At 41.5% G+C, this 22679-nt stretch overlaps 1 protein-coding gene and 1 pseudogene across 1 annotated transcript; both read left to right on the top strand.

Moving 5' to 3' along the window:
* Nucleotides 1–14920: 14920 nt before the first annotated feature.
* Nucleotides 14921–16292, top strand: LOC118841073 (annotated as a pseudogene).
* Nucleotides 16293–18813: 2521 nt separating this feature from the next.
* LOC118844824 (probable N-acetyltransferase CML6) lies at nucleotides 18814–22278 on the top strand. Its single transcript, XM_036752814.1, has 2 exons — nucleotides 18814–18915; nucleotides 21178–22278. The coding sequence occupies exon 2, from the start codon at nucleotides 21205–21207 to the stop codon at nucleotides 21874–21876; it is 672 nt and encodes a 223-aa protein (XP_036608709.1). The 5' UTR covers nucleotides 18814–18915; nucleotides 21178–21204; the 3' UTR covers nucleotides 21877–22278.
* The last annotated feature ends 401 nt before the right edge of the window (nucleotides 22279–22679 follow it).

Below are 22679 nucleotides of genomic sequence, written 5' to 3'. Positions count from 1 at the left end.
TCAAGAAACATTTATTAAGTGCCTACGATAGAAGTACTAGGGATAAATTAATAAAAATAAAGATAATCCTTGTCCTCAAGGAGCTTACAGTTTAGAAAGGGACTATTTCCAAAGATGATTAAGGCAAAAAGAAAATAACCTATGTGTTCCAAAATGTTTATAGCAGCTCTCTTTGCGGTGGCCAAGAGCTGAAATTTGTAGGGATGCCCATCAGTTGGGGAACAGCAGAAAAAATTGGGGTGTATGATTGTGATGGAATACTGCTGTCCTAGAAGAAACGATAAACTCAATGATTTTAGAGAAAAAGGAAAGGTTTGCATGAAGTAACAAAGGGGAAAAGAGCAGAAACAAGAGAACATTATATACAGTAAGAGCAATATTTTTTTAAGAATGACTTTAAGCAATAAGTTGTTTTGTCTATTATAAATATCGAAATTAAGTAGAAAAACATGTGAAGAAAGACACTATCTGCATCCAGAGAAAGAGCTGATAGAAAAATTTTACACATATATACATACCTATTCATATAAAGGCATATATGCATTTACATATATATGTAATATATATACATATACACCCATTTGTGTCTAATGGTAGCCATCTGTGGGGTGGGGGGAGGGAAGAAAAAGAAAAAAGAAATTTACATGATAATTTTGTTATTTGAAAAGAATAGCGAGTTTTATGGAGTAGATTTACAGTTTCATGTAGAAGCATCTTTTTTATTGTGGTATATTATGGAAATGATTGTTTTATTCCACAAATTAAAAACAAAATAAAAAACAATTTAAAAGAGAGACAATACACAAAAGGAGGCAGGAAGGAGTTATAGGGCTGGGACACCAGGGGTACCAAGGTGGAAGGGAATCTTGTTCCATGGAGTTCAAACCAGGCAGAGCAGCAGATGCAAGTTGGAGCACCTCTAAGATTCCCATCCCTAGTTCCTTCTACCAACATCCATATGACATGATTTCAGAGATTTTCACCATCCTGGTGAGATATCTCTTAAAATATGGTGCCTCCAACTGAGCAAAATTTTTCAGATGTGCTCTGACCAGGTCAGAGTAAATACAGTAGGATCATTACTTCCCCAGTCCTGGAACTATGTGCAGCCTGAAATCCAGTTAGCTTTTTTGGCTGACATAGGACACCATTGACTCCCCACCCTCCACCCCGTCCCCACCCTCCACCCCTTACCCTGCCCTTTTTCAGATGGACTGTTGCTTTCCCATCTCATACTTGTGAAGTTTTGCTATTGGTGTTTTTTTCCACCAAACTTTAAAAGCTTTCTTGTATACCCCTTCTTGTATTTCACCAAAGCTTTCTTGTATACCCCTGAAATTAGATCTTTTTAGAGTCAGCCTGGAATTCTAGGCTTTTGGGATCTTAATTCTCCCATTACTTGAATCAGCTGACTCAGTGGATAGAGTGCTAAACATGGAGTTAGGAGGATCTGAGTTTAAATTCAGTCTCAGACACTAGCTATGGGACCCAGGGAACGTCACTTAATGGCCGTCTGCCTTAGCTTCCTCAACTAGATAATGGCCATAATAATAGTGCCCACCTCCTCCAATTGCTGTGAGGATAGATTGAGATATTTGTAAACACTAAAATGCTATACAAATGCTATGTATTTTTTCAATATCAGAAACCAATATAAGGAATGACAAAGCAAACCAAAGTTTTAGCAGTTAGTCAAACAATCATTTGTTAAATACATAGCATGTATGACTAGGCATTGTGCAAAATGTTGGGGATACAAAGAAGGCAAAAGAAGTGGTCCCTGCTCTCAAGAGTTAATACTCTAATGGGGGAAACAGCAAGCAAGTAGTTAGATCATAAATAGGTATTACACACACACACACACACACACACACACACACATATACATATACATATATATATATATATATATTTATATATATATATTTATATACACAGTAGATGGAAGACAACTCCAGCAAGGAAGGCATTGGCCCAGCAGCTCAATGCATCAGGGAAAGGGATCCTGCAGAAGGGATGATTTGAGTAGAGTACTGAAGGAAGCCAGGGAATCTAGATATTGGAGGTGAGGCGGGAGAGCATTCAGGCATGGGGGCTGCCAGTGCAAAGATAAGCATTAGTCTCTCAACTAGAAAGGGGCCATAGAAGAATGAGTGAGATGGCAATGAGAGCGATTAAAGGAGAGGGAAAGAAAGGGAGAATTAAGGAGGAAATGCATTCCAGGCATCATGGGCAGTCAGTGAAAAAGCATAATAATAGGAGATGGAGCACTTTAAGAAGCCAGTCAAGGAAGATGGCAGAATGAAAGCAGGGACTTGCTTGAGCTCTCCCCCAAACCCCTCCAATCACCTGTAAAAATGACTCTAAACAAATTCTAGAGCAGTAAAACCCACAAAATGATGGAGTGAAACAAATCTCCAGCCCAAGACAACCTGGAAGGCTGACAAGAAGGGTCTCTCACATCAGGCTAGGAGCAGAGTACAGTGCAGTGTGGGTCATGCCAGGACAGATGGGGATGGACTAGGTCTCAGGGACTGAATCACTGGCATCTGTGGTGGTTTGAAGACTTTGCATCCCACAAATGCCAAGAACAACATAAAAGGTCAGTGGGAAAACTCTGTCTGACCTTGGTGTCTGGCAGGGGTTTGGCCCCAACCCTGGGGTGGCAGAGGTACTGGTGGTGGAGGCAGCAGCAGCAGTAGTGGCTGCTTGGGAAACCCATAGATGAGGATGGGAGAGGATGCAGTGGCTGATCAGAGGGGAATTTCAAGGATCTCTTTGCTCACACTGAAGCAGGATTCTCTTGCTTTGCCCTGCTTGGATCTGAGTCACAATCCTGGGTGGTGGTCCTGAGGTGAGAAGGAGTGCTGGTGTGGCAGAGCACATGGAGGCTGTGGAGAGGGAATCCTTTTCAAAGTTCCAAGGTAGAAAAGAGTGCTTGAGGTCACTTACAGACCAGAGCACAGGCCAAGAGAGGAATAAGCACCTGTCCTTGGATCATACCACCACAGAAGAATTGAAAACTTACAGATGCCTAGAAGCATCTTTGAAAACAGCTGCATAAAATCCCCAGAGCTTGGGACAGAGCACTCTCCACTCTGAAAGCAGAGTCCTACTTTGACAAAGAACTCAAAAGTGAAGTGATTGGTTGAGAAGCTGAGCAACAGCATAAAAAACTCAGACTATAGAATCTTACTTTGGTGACAAAGATCAAAACATTCAACCAGAAGAAGACGACAAAGTCAAAGCTCCTACATCAAAATCCTCCAAGAAAAATATGAATTGATCACAGGCCATGGAAGAGCTCAAAAAGGATTGTGAAAATCAAATAAAAGAAGTAGAGGAAGAATTGGGAAGAGAAATGAGAGCAATGCAAGAAAATCATGAAAAACAAGTCAACAGCTTGCTAAAGGAGACCCAAAAAATACCTAAGAAAATAACACCTTAAAAATAGACTAATCCAAATAGCAAAAGAGCTCCAAAAAACCAATGAGAAGAAGAATGCTTTGAAAAGCAGAACTGGCCAAATGAAAAAGGAGGTCCAAAAGTTCACTGAAGAAAGTAATTCCTTAGAAATTAGAATGGAGCAATGATTTTATGAAAAATCATGACATTATAAAACAGAACCAAAAGAATGAAAAAAAAGCTTACCCTACAGGAAAGTAGGGGGGAAGGGGATAAGGGGGGGGAATGATAGAAAGGAGGGCAGATTGGGGGAGGGTGGTAGTCAGAAGCAAACACTTTTGAAAAGGGACAGGGTCAAAGGAGAAAAATAGAATAAACAGGGAGGTGGGATAGGATGCAGGGAAATAAAGTTAGTTTTTCACAACATGACTATTATGGAAGTGTTTGGCATAGCTACACATGCATAACCTATAATGAATTCCTTGCCTTCTCAATGACCGTGGGTGGAGAGTGAAGAAGGAAGAGTATTGGGGACTCAAAGTTTTAAAAACAAATGTTAAAAATTGTTTTTACATGCAACTGGGAAACAATATATACAGGCAACAGGGTATAGAAATCTATCTTGCCCTAAAAGAAAGTAAGGGAGAAAGGGATAAGAGAGGGAGAGCGATAGAAGAGAGGGTGGGCTGGGGGAAGGGGTAATCAGAATGCATGCCATCTTGGGGTGGGGGGAAAGGAGAGATGGGGAGAAAATTTGGAACTCAAAATCTTATGGGATTGAGTGTTGAAAACTAAAATAAATAAATTAATAAAAATAAATAAATAATAGGAGATGGATTGTCATGAGTGAGGAACAGAAGGAAGGCCAATCTAGGCAGATAGCGGAGTGTCAGAGGGAGAGGAATATCTAATAAGTCTGGAGAGATAGGTTGGGACCAGGGCACAGGGCTTTAAAAGCTAAAACTGGCTGACTTGTTGTGCCTCAAACTTGGCATTCCATCTCCTACCTGTAAGTCTTAGCACAAACTCTCTTGTGCTCTCCAGCCTGGAATGCATTCTAGCCTCCTCTTTGCTTGTTAAAATTCCTAACTCTTTTTTAATGGAATACAGCATTTTATTCTTGGCACAGAATTTTTGAAAGCAGTAAATAAGCATCATAAAACAATTACCAATTGGTTGCATGTCCATAGCCTCTCTTACACCCAATCAGTTTGGAGGCAGTGCATAAGTGACTTCAAATCCAAGAGTTCTAGGAAACGTGTGGTCATGTTTTGTTAGCCCCATCACATACTCCTCCTGTGAACAGGGAAAGAAGTATAGGCAATACTGAATAATTCACTTCTGACATTCAATTCAGTCATCTACAAGTTTTTAGATGAAGAATCGAGGAATTTGGGATTTTTTGTTTTCATTTAAAATTATTTTATTTTAAACTTAGATACTAAAACTTACATGCATTATAAAAAATGAAAGAAAACACATATTATAAAATTAAATACAAAATAAGAAAAGAAAAAAAGCATTGTTATGTGTTTGGCAAAATGTAAGAGAGGATTCAAAATATACAGCAATAATTTTCATTTCAAGAAAGCCTATGTAATGCATGCTGCTCATTGTGTTCGGTGCTAGCCAACTTTTCTTCTCTTGTAAGTTTTCATTTGTTCTCTGCTATGCACTTTTTTTGCTACAATTAAGCACAGATACACACACACATACATACCTATGTATACACAAACATATACACAAACATACCTATGTATACTTACACACACATACATATACTTAGATATCTAACCTACCCCTACTCCAAAGATCCCTTCCTTATCTTCTCCACCTCATTCTCTTTACCCTCTTATTTCTATCTGAATTTACAAGACTTTTATAGCCTTCAAAATACAGGATATTCCCTCTTTATCCCATTCCTGTTAATCTAGATACTGTTCCATACTCCCCACCCATCCCATTCCCTCACCCTCTTATTTCTTCATAAATTTAGAACACTTTTATTCCCTTCTAAATGTGTATATCGTTCTCTCTTTAACCCAGATCTGATGTGAATAGGATTCCCTCTAAAAATCTCTCCATTATTCTCTACCCCCTCACTATCCCCTTAGTCTTTTATTTCTTTCTGAATTTAGAATACTTTTATACCCTTCTAGATAGATATATATTTTTCCCTCTTTAACCCATTTCCAATGAGAGTAGGGTTCCAGGACTACCAGCTCTTCTCCCCCATCTAATTCTTCTGTCAGTTCTTCCTCTCACACCTCATTTGCACAGATAATTACTCTTTTTGCCTTTTCCTAGATGGTTTTACTTTTTAGAATCACATCATACTCAACTCTACGCCAATCTATCTTTTGCACTACCCAGTTACTATTAACAGCCTTAGACATGTTTTACACTTCCTCATATAAAAAGTAAACAGTCTATCCTTATTGATTCCCTTGTAATTAGTCTTCGATGTGCACCTTATATTCCTCTTGGATTTTGTATGTCAAACTTTCTAAGTCCAGGCTTTTTTGCAACAAAATCCTGAAATTCTGGCAATTCACTGAATATCTTTTTTTTTCTTTCAGGATTATGTTTAACTTTTCTGGCTATGATATTTTTGAACACAATCCCAGTTTTTTTGCTCTTCAACATATAGTCTTCTAAGACTTGTGGTCTCCCTCTTGCTTTCCGCTATTTGGGAGACAGAGGGCTGTCAGTTACTTTACCTGCTGAGAGTGTGTAATATATTGTTCAGTCACCAGATGGTGCTAGAGCTACCTATGAGCCACCTATGCTCCTTGCTTTCATAGCTGTATCCTTCCCAGATAGTCAATATTTTATCTGGTTCCCGAGTTCAATGAAAATCTCTTTCTCTCTCACCAATTAGCACAAGTCTCCATTTCCCACGAGGAAGATTTGCTTCCTTGGTCACAACTCCCCACACTCATAGTATTTGGCAGTTTCACCTGTTAAAGGCCATCTGTCTGATTAACATAAAAACACTTCAAATAATACCTTTAATAGCATGGAAGGCTGGATTCTTTTTGTCATTTTTCTGCATCACCCTCCTCCCACTGGGTCTGAGAAAAAAACAAAAAGACAAAATAGTATGCCGAATTAGAATAAAAATGACAATAGCTAGCATTGAGATAGCTTAAAAGCTTACAAAGTACTTTCCATATATTGTTATAATCTGTTTCATGGGATTGAATAGCCAAATTTTGAATTCATTAATGATATTGGCAGGGATGTTGCTAGAGTTAGCTTGTAAGAGTCGATTGTTGAATTAGTGTGAGCTGAAAACAAAAACTATTTCATGTGCAATAATTTTTTATCATGTTATGGAAATGCTTGTTTTATTCCATAAATTAAAAATAAACAATTAAAATTAAACCAGTACTGGGGCCAGCTGAGTGGTTGTGGGTGTTATGCAGTTGAAATGTGAATAAGATGATTATGAGCTGGAAACCAAAACCTAGCAAAGTAATCCCTGGGGAACATCCCACAAGAAATTTTTCACCTCAAGATTTTTCCAAGATGTGGAGAAAATTGTCTCTAGAAATTAAAGTATTTTTATAAAGTGGTTAGTGGGAATAATTATAGTTCTGATTGTTAAAGTCATTTTTCTAATTTTGTGTTTTCATTTTATCTGTTTCTCCTCTAACTTTTAGTCTGTGGCAGGTGAAAGAAGAATGACTGAGGAAATAAAGTTCTATCTTCAGAGCATATTGATTTATTCAGCAATGCATGCCAATGGCCCAGTAAACCAGAACCAGACCTCTTCAGCTGGACTCAAATACAGGGGAGACCCATTTTTGTACTTAAAAACAATTAATCAAATGAGAACAATTAATTGAAAGGAAACAATACAAAATTAGGTAATCTTATCTCTAATTGGATGAAAGATTAAGGACTTTAAATTTAAGAGGGGGAGAAATCAAAAAACGGAGGTGTTCCATTACCCAAAGTGTCTGTAAACAATCAGAAGAACATGGAAACAATAACTAACTGACCTGTATGGAGCCGGTTTTCAGATAAGACGTATAGGTTGCTTGAGATGTACAATTGTGAGGAAACTCCTTGCATCAGTCTTTGAATCTGACTGGGTTTCTGGTCTGTATGATCTAGATCTTCAGTCTCTAAAGAGCAGATAGAGGTGGTCCAGTTCCCTAACCATACAAGGCTAGGTTCAAAAAACACAATAAGGCTTTCTCCCAATTCCCACAATTGAGTACAATTTTCTCAAAAGACAGAGTTTGGACTAGACCCATAATTGAATAGAGGAGGAACTGAGTTAGCTCAAGAACTGAGTCATGAGATGAGTCAGTGAGGTTCACTCAATTCCCACAATTAACCCCTTCCTGTCTTAATCCCCCCATTTCCCTCAAATATCTCCTCTTTTGTTCTTACTTCACATTGTTTATTTGTTGGCTTTTACAAATGCATGTCATTAATTCTCTTCTTGGTTATTTTTAAAAGCACATTTTAATAGTGTAACCCCTCTCCCACCCTGAAAATTGCTTTATCTGCATCTCAGAAATTTTGACAAATTGTTTCATCATTATCATTTTCTTTTACATAACTATTCATTTTTTTCAATTATTTATTCTTTGGCTCACTCCATATTTGGGAGTTGTTTAAATTCCATTTGAGTCTCTGTCTTTTGTTCTCAACAAAGTAATCTCTATTTTTGTTAGGTCATGATCTAAAAAGAATATCTTTAAAAATATTTTTGCCTTTTTACATTTATTTGCCATATCTTTGTTCCTTAATACATGGTCTGTTATAGTAAAAGTTCATGTGCTTCTGATATGATGTATGTATGTATGTATTCTTTAGTACTCCCACTTCGAAGATACCATAAAAGTCTTTTAGCTCTAATTTCTGCAGCAATTTGTTCAATTGCACATTTTTTCATTTATTTATCTTTCTATTGGATTTGTCCAAAATTGAGAGAGGGACATTAAAGTCTCTTGCTACTATCTGTTCTTTTTTTATTTTATTGCATCATTTAATCCATTCCCATTTAAAGTTATGAGAGTTAGGTTTATATTTTCTTCCATTACTCTTTAATATTGCTTCCCTCACCCTTGAAGTAGGGTTTTTTGTTCTTCTTCCACTGTAAAGAAGATTCTGCCACCCCCCCTCCCCCAGGCCTGAGGCTGCCTCTTCCTATTCATAAGTTCTTCGAGAAACTCCTGACTCTCTGGACCATGCCCTTGTCAAGATATCTTCTTCACCACTTCCTGCTTCTCAGCTAATTTGTATGTGGTATCTTTCCCCACTAGAATGTAAGCTCCTGGGGGGGCGGAGCCAAGATGGCAGCTGGAAAGCAGGGACTACCATGAGATCCCTGCTGAGTCCCTCCAAAAACCTATAAAAAATGGCTTGAACCAATTCTAGAACTGCAGAACCCACAAAATAGCAAAGGGAAGCAGGGCTCCAGCTCAGGACAGCCTGGATGGTCTCTGGGTGAGGTCTAGCCCGCATGGAGCTGGGAGTGGAGCAGAGCGGAGCAGAGCGCAGCGTGGGCGGCATGGAACAACCAGACCAGGAACCAGGTGGAGAGTGCCCTAGTGCCCTGAATCAGTGAGCTGCAGAAGTTACCAGACTTCTTAACCCGCAAATACCAAAAACAACAGAGAAGGTTAGTGGGAAAAGCTGCGGGAGTGGAAGGAGTTCGCGGTTTGGCTACCACCCTGTGGGCAGTGGAAGGGGTGCAGCTACAGAACTACAGCTGCAATTGCTTCCAGCCCTAGGCCCACCTGGTGGGAGGAATTAAGTGGCAGATCAGAGCAGGAGTGCACAGCCTGCTGAAGATCTAAGTCCAGTCCGGATTGGGGGTTCTTGGGCAAGGAGGAGTGCTGGTGTGGCAGAGCTTGTGCATCCCCTCAAGCTTGGAACATAGTTCTCTAAACTCTACAAGCAGTCATACCCCGCTGAAAAACTCAAGGGGCAAGTTAGTTGGCTGGGAACATGGCCAGGCAGCAAAAACGCACCCAGATTCAGTCTCAGACTCTGGAATCTTTCTTTGGTGACAAAGAAGACCAAAACATACAGCCAGAAGAATTCAACAAAGTCAAAGAGCCTACAACAAAAACCTCCAAGAAAAACATGAACTTGTCTCAGGCCGTGGAAGAGCTCAAAAAGGACTTGGAAAAGCAAGTTAGAGAAGTAGAGGAAAAATTGGGAAGAGAAATGAGAAGGATGCGAGAAAACCATGAAAAACAAGTCAACAACTTGCTAAAGGAGACCCAAAAGATACTGAAAAATACATTGAAGAAAACAACACCTTAAAAAATAGACTAACTCAAATGGCCAAAGAGCTCCAAAAGGCCAAGGAGGAGAAGAATGCCTTGAAAGGCAGAATTAGCCAAATGGAAAAGGAGGTCCAAAAGACCACTGAAGAAAATACTACCTTAAAAATTAGATTGGAGCAAGTGGAAGCTAGTGACTTTATAATAAATCAAGATATTATAAAACAGAACCAAAGGAATGAAAAAATGGAAGACAATGTAAAATATCTCATTGGAAAAACCACTGACCTGGAAAATAGATCCAGGAGAGACAATTTAAAAATTATTGGACTACCTGAAAGCCATGATCAAAAAAAGAGCCTAGATATCATCATTCAAGAAATTATCAAGGAGAACTGCCCTGATATTCTAGAGCCACAGGGCAAAATAGAAATTGAAAGAATTTATAGATTGCCTCCTCAAATAGATCCCAAAAAGAAATCTCCTAGGAATGTTGTTGCCAAATTTCAGAGCTCCCAGATCAAGGAGAAAATACTGCAAGCAGCTAGAAAGAAATGATTTGAGTATTGTGGAAACACAATCAGAATAATCCAAGATCTGGCAGCTTCTACATTCAGAGATCGAAGAGCTTGGAATATGATATTCCGGAGGTCAATGGAGCTAGGATTAAAACCAAGAATCACATACCCAGCAAAACTGAGTATCATGCTCCAGGGCAAAATATGAATTTTCAATAAAATAGAGGACTTTCAAGCTTTTTCAGCGAAAAGAGCAGAGCTGAATAGAAAATTTGACGTTCAAACACAAGAATCAAGAGAAGCATGAAAAGGTAATCAAGAAAAAGAAATGGCAAGGGACTTACTAAAGTTGAACAGTTTTGTTTACATTCCTACATGGAAAGATGATGTGTATGATTCATGAGACGTCAGTATTAGGGTAGCTGAAGGGAATATGCATATATATATATATATATATATATATATATGTTTGTGTATATATATGTATATATGAATGTGTATGTATGTATATATGTATGTGTGTATATATATATATATGGAGAGAGAGAGAGAGAAAGAGAGAGAGAGAGAGAGAGAGAGAGAGAGAGAGAGAGAGAGAGAGAGAGAGAGAGGGCACAGGGTGAGTTGAAGATGAAGGGAAGATATCTAAAAGAAATAAAATCAAATTAAGCTATGAAAGAGGAATATATTGAGGGAGGAAGATAGGGAGAGATAGAATGGGGTAAATTATCTTGCATAAAAGTGGCAAGAAAAGCAGTTCTGTAGGAAGAGAAGAGAAGTCAGGTGAGGGGGAATGAGTGAATCTTGCTCTCATCAGATTTGACCTGAGGAGGGAATACCATACACACTCAATTGGGTATCTTACCCCACAGGAAAAAGGGAAGAAGAAGATAAAAGAAGGGGGGATGATAGAAGGGAGGGCAGATGGGGGTGGAGGTAATCAAAAACAAACACTTTGGAAAGGGGACAGGGTCAAGGGAGAAAATTCAATTAAGGGGGATAGGTTAGGAAGGAGCAAAATATAGTTAGTCTTTCACAACATGAGTATTGCGGAAGGGTTTTACATAACGATACACATGTGGCCTATGTTGAATTGCTTGACGTCTTAGGGAGGGTGGGTGGGAAGGGAAGAGGGGAGAGAACTTGGAACTCAAAGTTTTAAAAAACAGATGTTCAAAAACAACAAAAAAAAAAGTTTTTGCATGCAACTAGAAAATAAGATACACAGGCAATGGGGTGTAGAAATTTATCTTGCCCTATAAGAAAGGAAGGGAAAAGGGGATGGGAGGGGAGTGGGGTGACAGAAGGGAGGGCTGATTGGGGAACAGGGCAACCAGAATATACTCCATCTTGGAGTGGGGGGAGGGTAGAAATGGGGAGAAAATTTGTAACTCAAACTCTTGTGAAAATCAATGCTGAAAACTAAATATATTAAATAAAAAATTAAACAAAAAAAAAGAATGTAAGCACCTTAAGAGAACGGACTATCTTTATTTTCTTTTTAATTTTTTTTTAAATTTTAAAGCTAAATGTAGAATAAGGAAAGAAAAAAGAAACAAACTTAAATACCAAACCTTAAATACAAAATAAGATAAGAAAAATAAATCATTGTCATCTGCACAGCAGAAGATAAGACAGGATTCAAAATATACAGCAATAAATTTCCACTTCAAGAAAGCCTATTTAATAAATACCACACATTGTGTTCCAAGCTGTCCATCTTTTCTTTGCTTCTTTATAGGTTTTCTTTTTTTCTCTTCTGTGCACTTTTTACTTTGTTCTCCTGTCCCCCCGCCCTTCTCTCCCTCTTCGAGAAGTGTGTTACAATTAAGAATGGATACACACACACACACACACACACACACACACACACACACCCCTTTCAAATTTCTACCCATCCTTTGAAATCTATCTTAACCACCTCTTCCTACTAAAAGCTTATCCTGAGAACTTCTCTTGGTAATAATCTCCCCTCTCAAATCCTACTTAGTGCATTCTTTTGTGTATATCAAATACTTTGCAAGGGGGAAATAAACCTAAAAATGCCTAAGAAATGATCTGTGGCCCAGAACCAAATGCTCCTTGTTCACATAAAGAGGGCTAAGTTCTCTGTCTCTCTCTCTGTCTCTCTGTGTCTGTGTCTGTGCCTGTGTCTGTCTCTGTGTCTCTGTGTCTCTGTCTCTCTCTCTCTCTCTCTCTGTGTGTGTGTGTGTGTGTGTCTGGAGGGAAGGAGGGAGAGGGAATGGGGTTCTCACAAATCATTCCCCTTACCTCATCCTCCTTTTTTACCCAGGAACATCCACATTTTCCTCATGTCTAGATTTCTGCAGAAAAGGTAACATGACATAACGTAAACCTGCCATAGCTTCAGGGGTGTGCTAAAACCACCTCCTATGGCTCCTGCTAGCTGGCTGCTAAATTTTCAGTGTGAGCATTTAGACCTCAGAAATCAGCAAACACTATAAATCAGGACATTAAAATGATAGAGAAAATTCTAATACTGCAGATTAAAGTAACAAGGTACTACCCCTCCACCCAAAAAACCAGTTGGTAAACATTTACCAGCACACTACTGTTAGCTTCCATATCCATATCTGGCCACTGGACTCTGATGGCTCTGGAGGAGAAAATGAGGCTGGTGAGTTTACACAGCCCTCCCTTACTTTAATCCAGTTCACTTGTAAGTCATGGCATCACCTCCCTGGTGTCATGGTCCTCTTCAAATACGAAGGACAAACAGCAGTGAATATTCATGCTAGAAATATACCAAATATAGAACAGACTTTATTTTCCCCAATGAGAAAATACAAAACAGAAAGGACTCACACCTGTACACATAAAACTTCTCTCCTCTCTCCAATGGGTCTCTGCTTTCACCAGGGACTTAGTATTCCAAATTTATAATAGTGTGCTAAAGTTGAGAAGGTAACGAAACTAGGCACTGTTAGATAAGCAGCTCACCACTAGACCTATAGAACAGAGACCTATACAGTCCCAAAGACTTAGAGCATACCACTCTAGGGTCAACGTTCCCTTCGTTAGAAGAAAACACTTTAGAATCACAGTGAGTTGTAACTTCTACCTGAGAGACCCTTACTCCCTCAGGGACCTATCCAGTCCTCCTACCTTAGCTGATACTCTAGGGTTGACGCCTGAGAAGGTGAATGAAAGCACTCATGTACACTAGAGAGTTAACTCCATTCCTCCAGACTTACACATTCCAGGTAACTCCCAGTTTCATCACAGGCCAAGATGTGTGTTTACTCCTCCCCATTATCACTATGTCTCTTACAACAACAGCCCTCTCTTAATGAGCCATTCTTCTTCTCTCCCCATGTAATATTGTGCATCAGACTGAGGAAGCTGTGCACGTCCACTGTAGCATCGAGATGGGAGTTCTGCAAGAGCAGAAAGGAGATCTGACCAAACGGTGCCTTTTCCCTCTCTCCTAGATGATACTCTGTTCACAGCAGCCACTTAATAGATGGATGCCTGTGTCTGTCCCACTTCTGCTGGTGGCAGGAGCCAACTGTTTACGGCAAAGCTTTTGTGGAAAGCTCATTTAGGAAATAATGGGAAAAGGCCCTGGGCCAACTCCTTGATTCCAAACACAGGACCCTACTCATTAGCTCATGTTGCCACTGAGAAAAAAATAGAGATTCACAATCATTTATTTGTCCAGTCATATTGAGGAATGTCCAACTCTTTGTGACCCCATTTGGGGTTTTCTTGGCAAAGACACTGGAGTGGTTTGCCATTTCCTTCTCCAGCTCATTTTACAGATGAGGAAACTGAGGCAAAGAGAGTGAAGTGACTTGGCCAAGGTCATACAACTAGGAAGTGTCTGAGGCCAGATTTGAACTAAGCCTTTCTGACTCCTGGACTGGCACTCTATTCACTGTACCACCTAGCTCCCCTATGATCATTTATAATGTTAATTAAAATTTTAAAAGCAATTTACAAATGAAATAATAGAGAGATATCCTTGGTTGCTGTTTTGTAGAGTGTAGATAGGAACATATAATTAACTATCTCACTAGAGTTTGTTTTGTTTTTTCTCTTTTGAAATGACAAACTATGTCATGAAAGACACCCAAAGCCTTCAGTGAGGAGAAAGTAGGGCAGAAACCCCAGAGAGGGAGTGAGAAGTTGAGGACCCCACTGCCACCAGAAGTTCCTTGCATAAGGAAAGCCTTTATCCTTTGCCAGCTTTCTGGGGGAGTTCCCATGGAGACCTTGGGGAGTAGCCAGAGAGCAGGATGGGTCAGAGTGTTCTGTAGACTGGTGCAAATAGCCAACTCCCTTGAGCAATAATAGAAAAGTCTGGAGTGCAGATGAGGGAAGATGGAAGAGACATTTTCTTTGGGGAAATCATCTGCCTTGGAGCCTATGGACTGAGTAGGCAGGCCTTCTACTCCTATTGGAAGATTTGGTCTTGCATAGGTCTGAGAGGACCATGTTATTTCTTTCTCCCTGTCTCCAGCTATGTTTGCCCCCTTGAACATTCCTGGGTGGCACATGTCTGAAGAGCATGAGGAATATCCAGAGTAGGCAGAGTGCTGAACTGGTGCTCCTTTGCCCTCCCATCAGGCAGTATCCTCTCTGGGGTTCAGAGGCAGGAGGTGGGCTTTGGGAGGAAAGATAGAGTGATTAAGGCAGGCAGGAGGAAGCTGGGGGAATAGGGAAGGCAGAGACTCACTTGGGTTTCATCCACAGGGTCCCTAGGACATAGAAGAAGCAGCATCCATGGCACCCTGCCAAATCTCGATATACCAGGACCAAGACTGGCATGTGGTGAGGGCCATATTCATGGAGGGAATGATGCAGCTAGGTGTTGACCACTTCTGGCATCAGCTGAAGCAGCCTGGAAGTTTCCTGCTCCTGCTGGGGGGCTCTGGAACCTTGTTCCTTGGCTCTGGTTCCCTCCTCCTGTCTCTCGTGGCCTGCCTGGGGCTCTTGGCTATCCTGTGGCTGGTTGCTAGGTATACTTTTTTTCTATTATGTAGACCACACTCTGCGCACTGACGTGTGGGACATCAGGTGTTTCAACTATCTGGCTAGCAGCTTCTGTGGGGGTGTAAGATCCACCCACAGCCAGCACCCAGAAAGCTGCCAACAGCACAGGTTCTTTTGATCTGCCTTAATAAGGAAAGCAAGGTGAAGGGGTTGACAAGATCACTTTAATTCAGCACACAAGTATCATTCACTTAGTTCAGGAAAAAAGTCAGCACCCTGAACTTCAGAGCAAATTACAAAGTACAAAATCAACAGACAGACCCAGTATAGATTCATAGTTACCAACATCTAGGTTCAGCCCAGGAGCTCAGAACAAGGGCTGGTCTAGAGTCACACGCACCACCACTGCTGCGGCAAAGAGCTCCAAAGAACAGACAGCCAACCCCTGGTTTTTATATCATTTTCAGTGTCAGGGGTGAGTCACACATGCAACTCACCCACGTGACCTATTATCATCACAAAGAGGTGGACTTAAATCCACGCAGTCTAAAAGCCTCTGCTGTCCCAGACATGTAAACTAGGCCCTCCCTGGAGTCAGCCCTACCTTGGGCCCCACCTTAGTTGCCAATCCACACCCACTAAGGTTTTATACCTAATAGCAGTTCTGGCCTGGGGCTTAGCACCTAGTAAGGCTCAATGAATTACCCAAAGGGAACAGAAAACAAACTATTCAAGGGCACTTGTTGAACTAAGTGCTAAGGAGCCTATTTTGCTTACCAACACATCAGGGCATCCTACCTCAGTGACAGAGGATTCTGTTTCTGGGTGGCAGTGTCGGGGGTCAGGTGGTAGGCTTGGTGTGTGCCTGCCCAGCACAAGAAGTTCCAGGAAAACAGAAGCATCTGGAGCTGCTACACTTATCTGTGAGACAGAACCACCAGGGTCAGGGCATCACCAAAACCTTGACTTAGACTGTGCTCCATTTTGCCCAGGACAAGGGGTACAATGGTATTGCCCTGACCACTGCCAGCTGGAATTCTTCCGCAAGAAGATTGTCAGTCTTGGCTTCTGGAAATCCCATGAAACACCGAATGCCCCAAAATGGCTCATCACAGCCTTTTGTTTAGCTCATTACAAACATGCCTTGTCCCCCTCTTCCTGAAAGGCCCTTTTGGCTTTTGGTAGGTGGGTTCTGAAGCCACTGATCAATAAAAGTTCTTAACTGACCTGTCACCATCAATGGCCTCTTCTTAGTTGTAACATGTCCTCTGAAAATGTGCTTCTAGGCTGAAAGACAACCTTAGAGAAGTGGTTTATGTTAAAGTGCAAGTATGTGGGAGGTCTGAATAATCATAATTTAAGTGTTTGAAGGGAAGAGATGATCTTGCTAATGAATAAGGTCCTATACCGATGTTCTAGAAGAAATGAGTTCACATCCTGCCTCCAATACCAACTTGTTGCATGACCTTGGGAAAATCGTCTAACCTCTGTGAATTCAAATATGGGTGACAATAACACCTGTTATGCCTATGTCACCTATGAGCTCACACGGGAGCTTAGTAGACTTCAGGGAGACCAGAGTATGGTTCTGCCCCGCAGATAACTGTTTGCTGAGAATCCTCATGCGGGGGATGATTCAGCTTGGCGAAGTGGGACAATGATAGGATTGAGTTGGATTCAGCGAGCATTCATCGGAGTGCCCAGTCTGTGACAAGCCTAGAGCTAGGTACTAAGGGGAGAAATGAGAAAATGATGGAAGGTGTTTTGTCAGGAGGAATATAACCCTGTTCCCGAAGAAGTCTTGATCCACTGAAGACTCAGTGTATTATGATCCATCTAAATATTCTCTGGTCTGTTCTGGTTTGTTAATAGCAAGTGGCAATGGTTTACAAAGTGTGAGTGGGGGAAAGGCTGGGGAATTCTAGGACCAGCTTTGGAGAGGAATCTTTTCCAATACTGGGGAGCTCAAATATCCTATATTAGACATGCCTAGTCAGTGTGGTGCTGTGGGTCTTGGAGCAGGGCTGCCTGAGTGAAGGTTATAGGGATGATCACAGGGGTGACATAACATCCTGGGTTCTGCTTCAGGACTCCCGGACTTTGGAAAAGGTCCCAGCTGGCTGGTTCACATTAGCCACAAGGTCAAACTAGAAGTGGGCAAAGTAGGAAGGAATGGGCATGAAGGGAGGATATGGGTTTTGTTGGGGCTTGAAACCAAAGATCCCCACAAACCCACATCCCCCCCCCATGCTGCTCTATCCAGGGGGCAGCCCCTAGTGGCTGTTATGTGCTACCAACTGAGAATAAAGAGGTCTAGACAGAAGCCCCACGGGCATCTTATGGCGATTTAGGGTCAACTAGGATTGCATATTTATTTTTATTTTTTTTGTCTTCGAGAAGTTTGGCAAAATGCTTGCCTTCCCCAAACAGTTACTGTGAATATGGTTAGCACACAACAAGTAGAGTCCTTCATTGGAACTTCCTAAGATATCTGAAGAAGGAAAGCAGCTTCTAGGTAACTGGAAAAAAATCTTTGCAATAAGTTCTCTGATAAAGGTCTCATATCCAAGATACTTGAATAAGTTATTCAAATTTATGACCAAGAACCATTCCCCATTAGACAAATGGTCAAAGAATACGAATAGGCAGTTTTCAAAGGAAGAAATCCAAGTAATCAACAACTATACGAAAAAATTTTCCAAATCACTGATAGTTTAAACAAATGAAAATTAAAGCAACTCCAAGGTTCTACCTCTCACCCTTTAGATTGGTAAACATGACAAAAAAGTAAGTGAGAAATGTTGGAGGGGATATGGGACATGGGAACATGGGAAAACGTGTACTCACCAAGCTCTGAATCAGTCCTGCCAATCTGGAAAGCCATTTGGAACTAAGCCCTAGAAGTCACTAAGCCACCTCTACTCTTCTACCCAGCATTGCCGCTGTTAGTTTTATACTCACAAAGAAATTAGAAAAGGAAATATGTGCATATGTGCAATAATATTTATAGCAATATTTTCATAGCCAGATGCTGGAAGTTGAGGAGGTGTCTCCTTGTCAGGGAATGGCTGAATAAATTAAGGCGTAAAATAGAATTGAATTGTTGCGCCACATGGAATGGTGAAATGGAAAGTTTCTGAGGAAACTAGGAAGACTTCTGAACTGTTGTAGAGGAAAGGGAGCAGCATCAGGAGAACAATTTACAAAATGACAACAGCGTTGTAAAGGAAAACAATGTTGAAAGACTTTAAAAATCTGAACCTTACAAGGATACACCATGATCACCGAGAACTGAAGATGAAACATGCAATCCATTTCCTCCTTGACTTAAAATGCAGCACGAGACAGGTGTTTTTGGAAATATCCAATGTGGGAATTTGTTCTTCTGGATTAAGCATATTGTTTTCACAAACTGTTCTATGGGTGTGGGGAGAATTGGGAAGGTGAGAAAATAAATGCTGGTAAAATAATTATTTTTTAAAAAGAAACATTTTAACTGTATACTTTTGTAAATTAAGATAAAAAACAGAGATGTATTTTCTCTCCCTCCCATCCCTCTCCAAATAAGTTTCCAAATATTAAGAAGCACACACAGATCTTGCTGGGTGGGGAGGGCTTAGAGGAGGGGAGAGGGAGTGGCCAATGAGAGAGGATCCAGACACAAGCCAGAGCTGTCCATCGATGTGGAGAGAAAGCTGCATTAAAAGCTGCTGCTGCCGAATGACCCACTCTAAATGAGCCTCAACGAAGAAAAAATAAGAGAAACAGCTTCAACTGAGAAAAAAGTAAGTGGAGACATAGGTTCCATAATAATACATGTAATAATATGCATATATTATAATAATAGAGCATGTATTTAATAATGCAGCAGGAAGTTGGGCCAGAATCTGGGGCAGCAGGGAGCTATGTGCAAAAGAAAAGGCAGTACCCTTGTGCCTCAGAAGGTACACTTGGGATCGTGGAGAGAAAGCATGCCTTCTGAATGTTGGTGTTCTGGACTACTTCCAGGACTACTGATGCATTTGGACATGAGCCCTTTCTGCATTTTCTGCCCAGTTAAATCAAATTGGTTGTCCTCTTGGGCATCAGTCAGTCGCCTGACTTGTCTTTCTTTATTAGAACACCAGCTTTTTCTGAAGACAGAGATTCTAACTTTTGTTTTCTGTCCTCAGAGCTTAACCCAATGCCTGGCATAGAACGGACTCATAATAGACACTTTTTCATTCATGCATTCATTTGTTGCTTACCTGAGCGCTTGGCTGAAAGCTCTTTTCAGAGATTTTCAAAATAAGCATGATACTGAGATCCCCATTGTTTCCCTTGGTTTTGCGAGACATGCCTCCAAAATTGGGTCCAGATCACTGTACCATGTTATCTGTCCTTCAGGTTTAAACTCTACCTTTCACCTCTCAATCTGAAAACCAATCAAATCAATACTTAAGCAGGTTGAATGACACCCTTCTTGCTCCATGAGCCTTTCCTGTGGTTCTTCAGATCCAAAGTCCCCTCCCTGGCTACTACTCTCCTGCCTGTGTTGTTTTTCCCCGTTAGGAAGTAAGCTCCTAAGGCAGGGACATTCTCATTTGTGAATCTGTATTCCCAATCTTTAGTTTACTGCTTAGCAAATAGCTGGATCTTAAGAACAGTTTTTCATTCATTCCTGTCATCAGAAGGTAAGTCTGGGCGTTTTCTGGTTTGTTAAAGGTCTAAAAGAAATAATTGGATCTCAGAAGCATAGGGGGGAAAAGGACTATTGGGGCGAGCCAGTTCAAAGCAGATTTGAACAGGAATTCTCTCCACTGCCCATCCAGCCTATACTTGAAGATTTCTAGCCATGGGAAAGCCTGTCCATTTTGAAGTCCCCTCTGGGTCTGAGCTTCTGTGACTTTGGGTGAGGTCTTTCTCTAAGGATTCATCAGTGTCCAGTTCTAAAGAAAGCTTGAGTCTGCACTTGGAGGCTGGCTACTGACAGCACCCTATCCAAAGGACTCATCCTAGGATTCAGTCACACTTCTGGGTCACTCCAAGTCACAGCCAGAGGGCTGGAAATGCTTGGGGAGGGGGAGAGCACAAAAAAGGGGAATCCAGAGGCTAAGGAGGTGAAGGTTGGCTCCTGCCTGCAATCCAGGACCAGCTGGGCTCTCCCAGAGATGGGAAGAGCAGAGGTCTTCACCAGGGCAGTTTGGGCAGAATGCCCTACTCATTATCTGAGCTTTGGGAAGGTGAGTGGAAGGGTTCCTGTGCTGCGGGAGTTTGTAGAGTATGTAAAAAAGTGAGGATTCTGCTCTCAGACAGCTGCAACAAGAGAAAGGACATTGACCTTTTGGCATTACGTGGCCTTAAGCACTCAGGAAGGCTCTTATAGGAGCAGCTTGAGAAAAAAGATGACAAGTTGCAAAGGTACCAGCTACAAAGGACAGGAGTGCCTGGGATCTGGAAAATCAATAGGTGAGGAGACAGGAGAGGGAGCTTCCCTGGAAAAATTCCCATCTGCCTCTGAGTTCTTTATATAGGAAAATGGATTTGGAGCTGAAAGGTACCTAACATGCCATCTATTCCACCCTCAGCTTACCTCGCTTTTACAGATTAGAAATGGGGACACAGACAGCTTGAGTGACATGCCCATAGTCACTTGGTAGTAACTGAGATAAGCAAAATTTGAACTTAGGACCTCAGACTCCAAATCCAGCACTCACTCCAGTGTACCATATGTACTTCATGGTCCCATGACTTGGCACCACAGGAAGCTCTGGATTGAGAGGAAAGACTAAATCACATTGGGAGAGTCTATTCTGGATGGCTCAGAAAGACACTTCTGGATGTCCATAGGATTTGGTTCTTCCATCCTTGGACTGACTCCCAATGGGATCAAGAAGGCTTGGAGCTATAGAGGGCAGAATGTGGGCAGTTTCCTTCCCCTGCCTTCCAATCCTCTCATTCAGGCAGTAATTTTTTCCTACCAGGAAAAGAAGGTGAGTTCTGGGGAGGGAGATGGTATGACTGAATTGGATTGGGTAAGGATGGCACCATTCTTCTCTCTTCTATAGGGTCTGTAGGAGGAGACTGAAGAATCCATGGCTCCCCATCACATCCGGAAATATCAGGACCAAGACAGGGAAGCTGTGGTGGACATGTTCACTAAGGGAACACTACATCACTTTCCTTATGCTTTCTTCTATCTGCTGAAGCAGCCCAGAAGCTTCCTGCTTCTGCTGGGGGTCCCAGGGGCTCTGTTTCTTGGGTCTGGCTCCCTCCTCCTGTCTCTCCTGGCTCTCCCAGGGCTCCTGGCCTTCCTGTGGCTCCTTGCTAGATATCCCTTCAGTTGGTACATAGACAATGCATTGAGCACAGATATGAAGGACATCAACAAATTCTATCTCAGTGACAGAGGATCTTGTTTCTGGGTGGCAGAGTCAGAGGGTCAGGTGGTGGGTATGGTGGGTGCCTACCCAGCACAAAAGACTTTAATAGCACAGAAATGCCTGGAGATGCTACATTTGTCTGTGAGACAGGAATATCAGGGCCAGGGCATTGCCCAATCCCTGACCAAGACTCTGCTCCAATTTGCACAAGACCAGGGGTACAATGCTGTGGTGCTCCGAACCCTTTTCTATAATTACCCAGCTCAAAGGGTGTATGAAAAGCTGGGCTTCTGGAAATCGCATGAAGCCTTTGATTCTCTGAAATGGAGAGTGGTGGCCATTCCTTTTTTCTACTATGAATATTCAGTCCCTTCTTCACTCTGAAAGCTCCCTGAACTATCTTTGCCTTTAGCCCTTTATCTATTGGCCCACAATAGTGCTCTGTACACCATCAGTGCGCATTGAAGCCTGTTAACCACCATTGACTTTCTCCCCTTTTAGCAATAGGCCTTCTCCCAAACAAAGGGATTAAAGATGGGTAAAATGACAGGATCTCAGCAATGGAAAGGACATCACTGGCATCCAGGCTAACCCATTGTTAACCAGGAATCCCTACCGCAGTGTACCTGACACCTTCTGCTCAGACACCTTCCATGAGGGGGAAATGCTTAGAAGGCCTCCCATTCCATTTTGGATGGCTCTAATGGGTAGGAAGATTTCGTTTAATGCTGCCTAATCTCCTCTGTGGCTTCCCGGCCCCCCCCAACTATCCAGTCAACCTCTCTAATCCAATCCAATTCAAGAAACATTTCTTAAGTGCCTACTATAGAAGTACTAGGGATAAATTAATAAAAATAAAGACAACCCCTGCTCTCAAGGATCTTACAGCTAAAGGGAACTATTTCCAAAATGATTAAGGCAAAAGGAAAAGAACCTATACGTTCCAAAATGTTTTTAGCAGGTCTCTTTGTGGTGGAAAAGAGCTAGAAATTGAGGGATGCCCATCGATTGGGGAATGGTTGAACTAGTTTGGCTACATACCTGTGATGGCATACTGCTGTGCTAGAAGAAATGAGAAACTGAGTGATTTTAGAAAAAACATGGAATGATTTGTATGAAATAATGAAGAGCAAAATGAGCAGAACCAAGAGAACACTGTATACAGTAAGAGCAATATTGTTTTAAGA

This window comes from Trichosurus vulpecula, chromosome 3, assembly GCF_011100635.1.
Source record: "Trichosurus vulpecula isolate mTriVul1 chromosome 3, mTriVul1.pri, whole genome shotgun sequence".
Lineage (NCBI taxonomy): Eukaryota > Metazoa > Chordata > Mammalia > Diprotodontia > Phalangeridae > Trichosurus > Trichosurus vulpecula.
The sequence above is the reverse complement of the archived record's forward strand: the minus strand, read 5'-3'. Positions and strand labels throughout refer to the sequence as shown.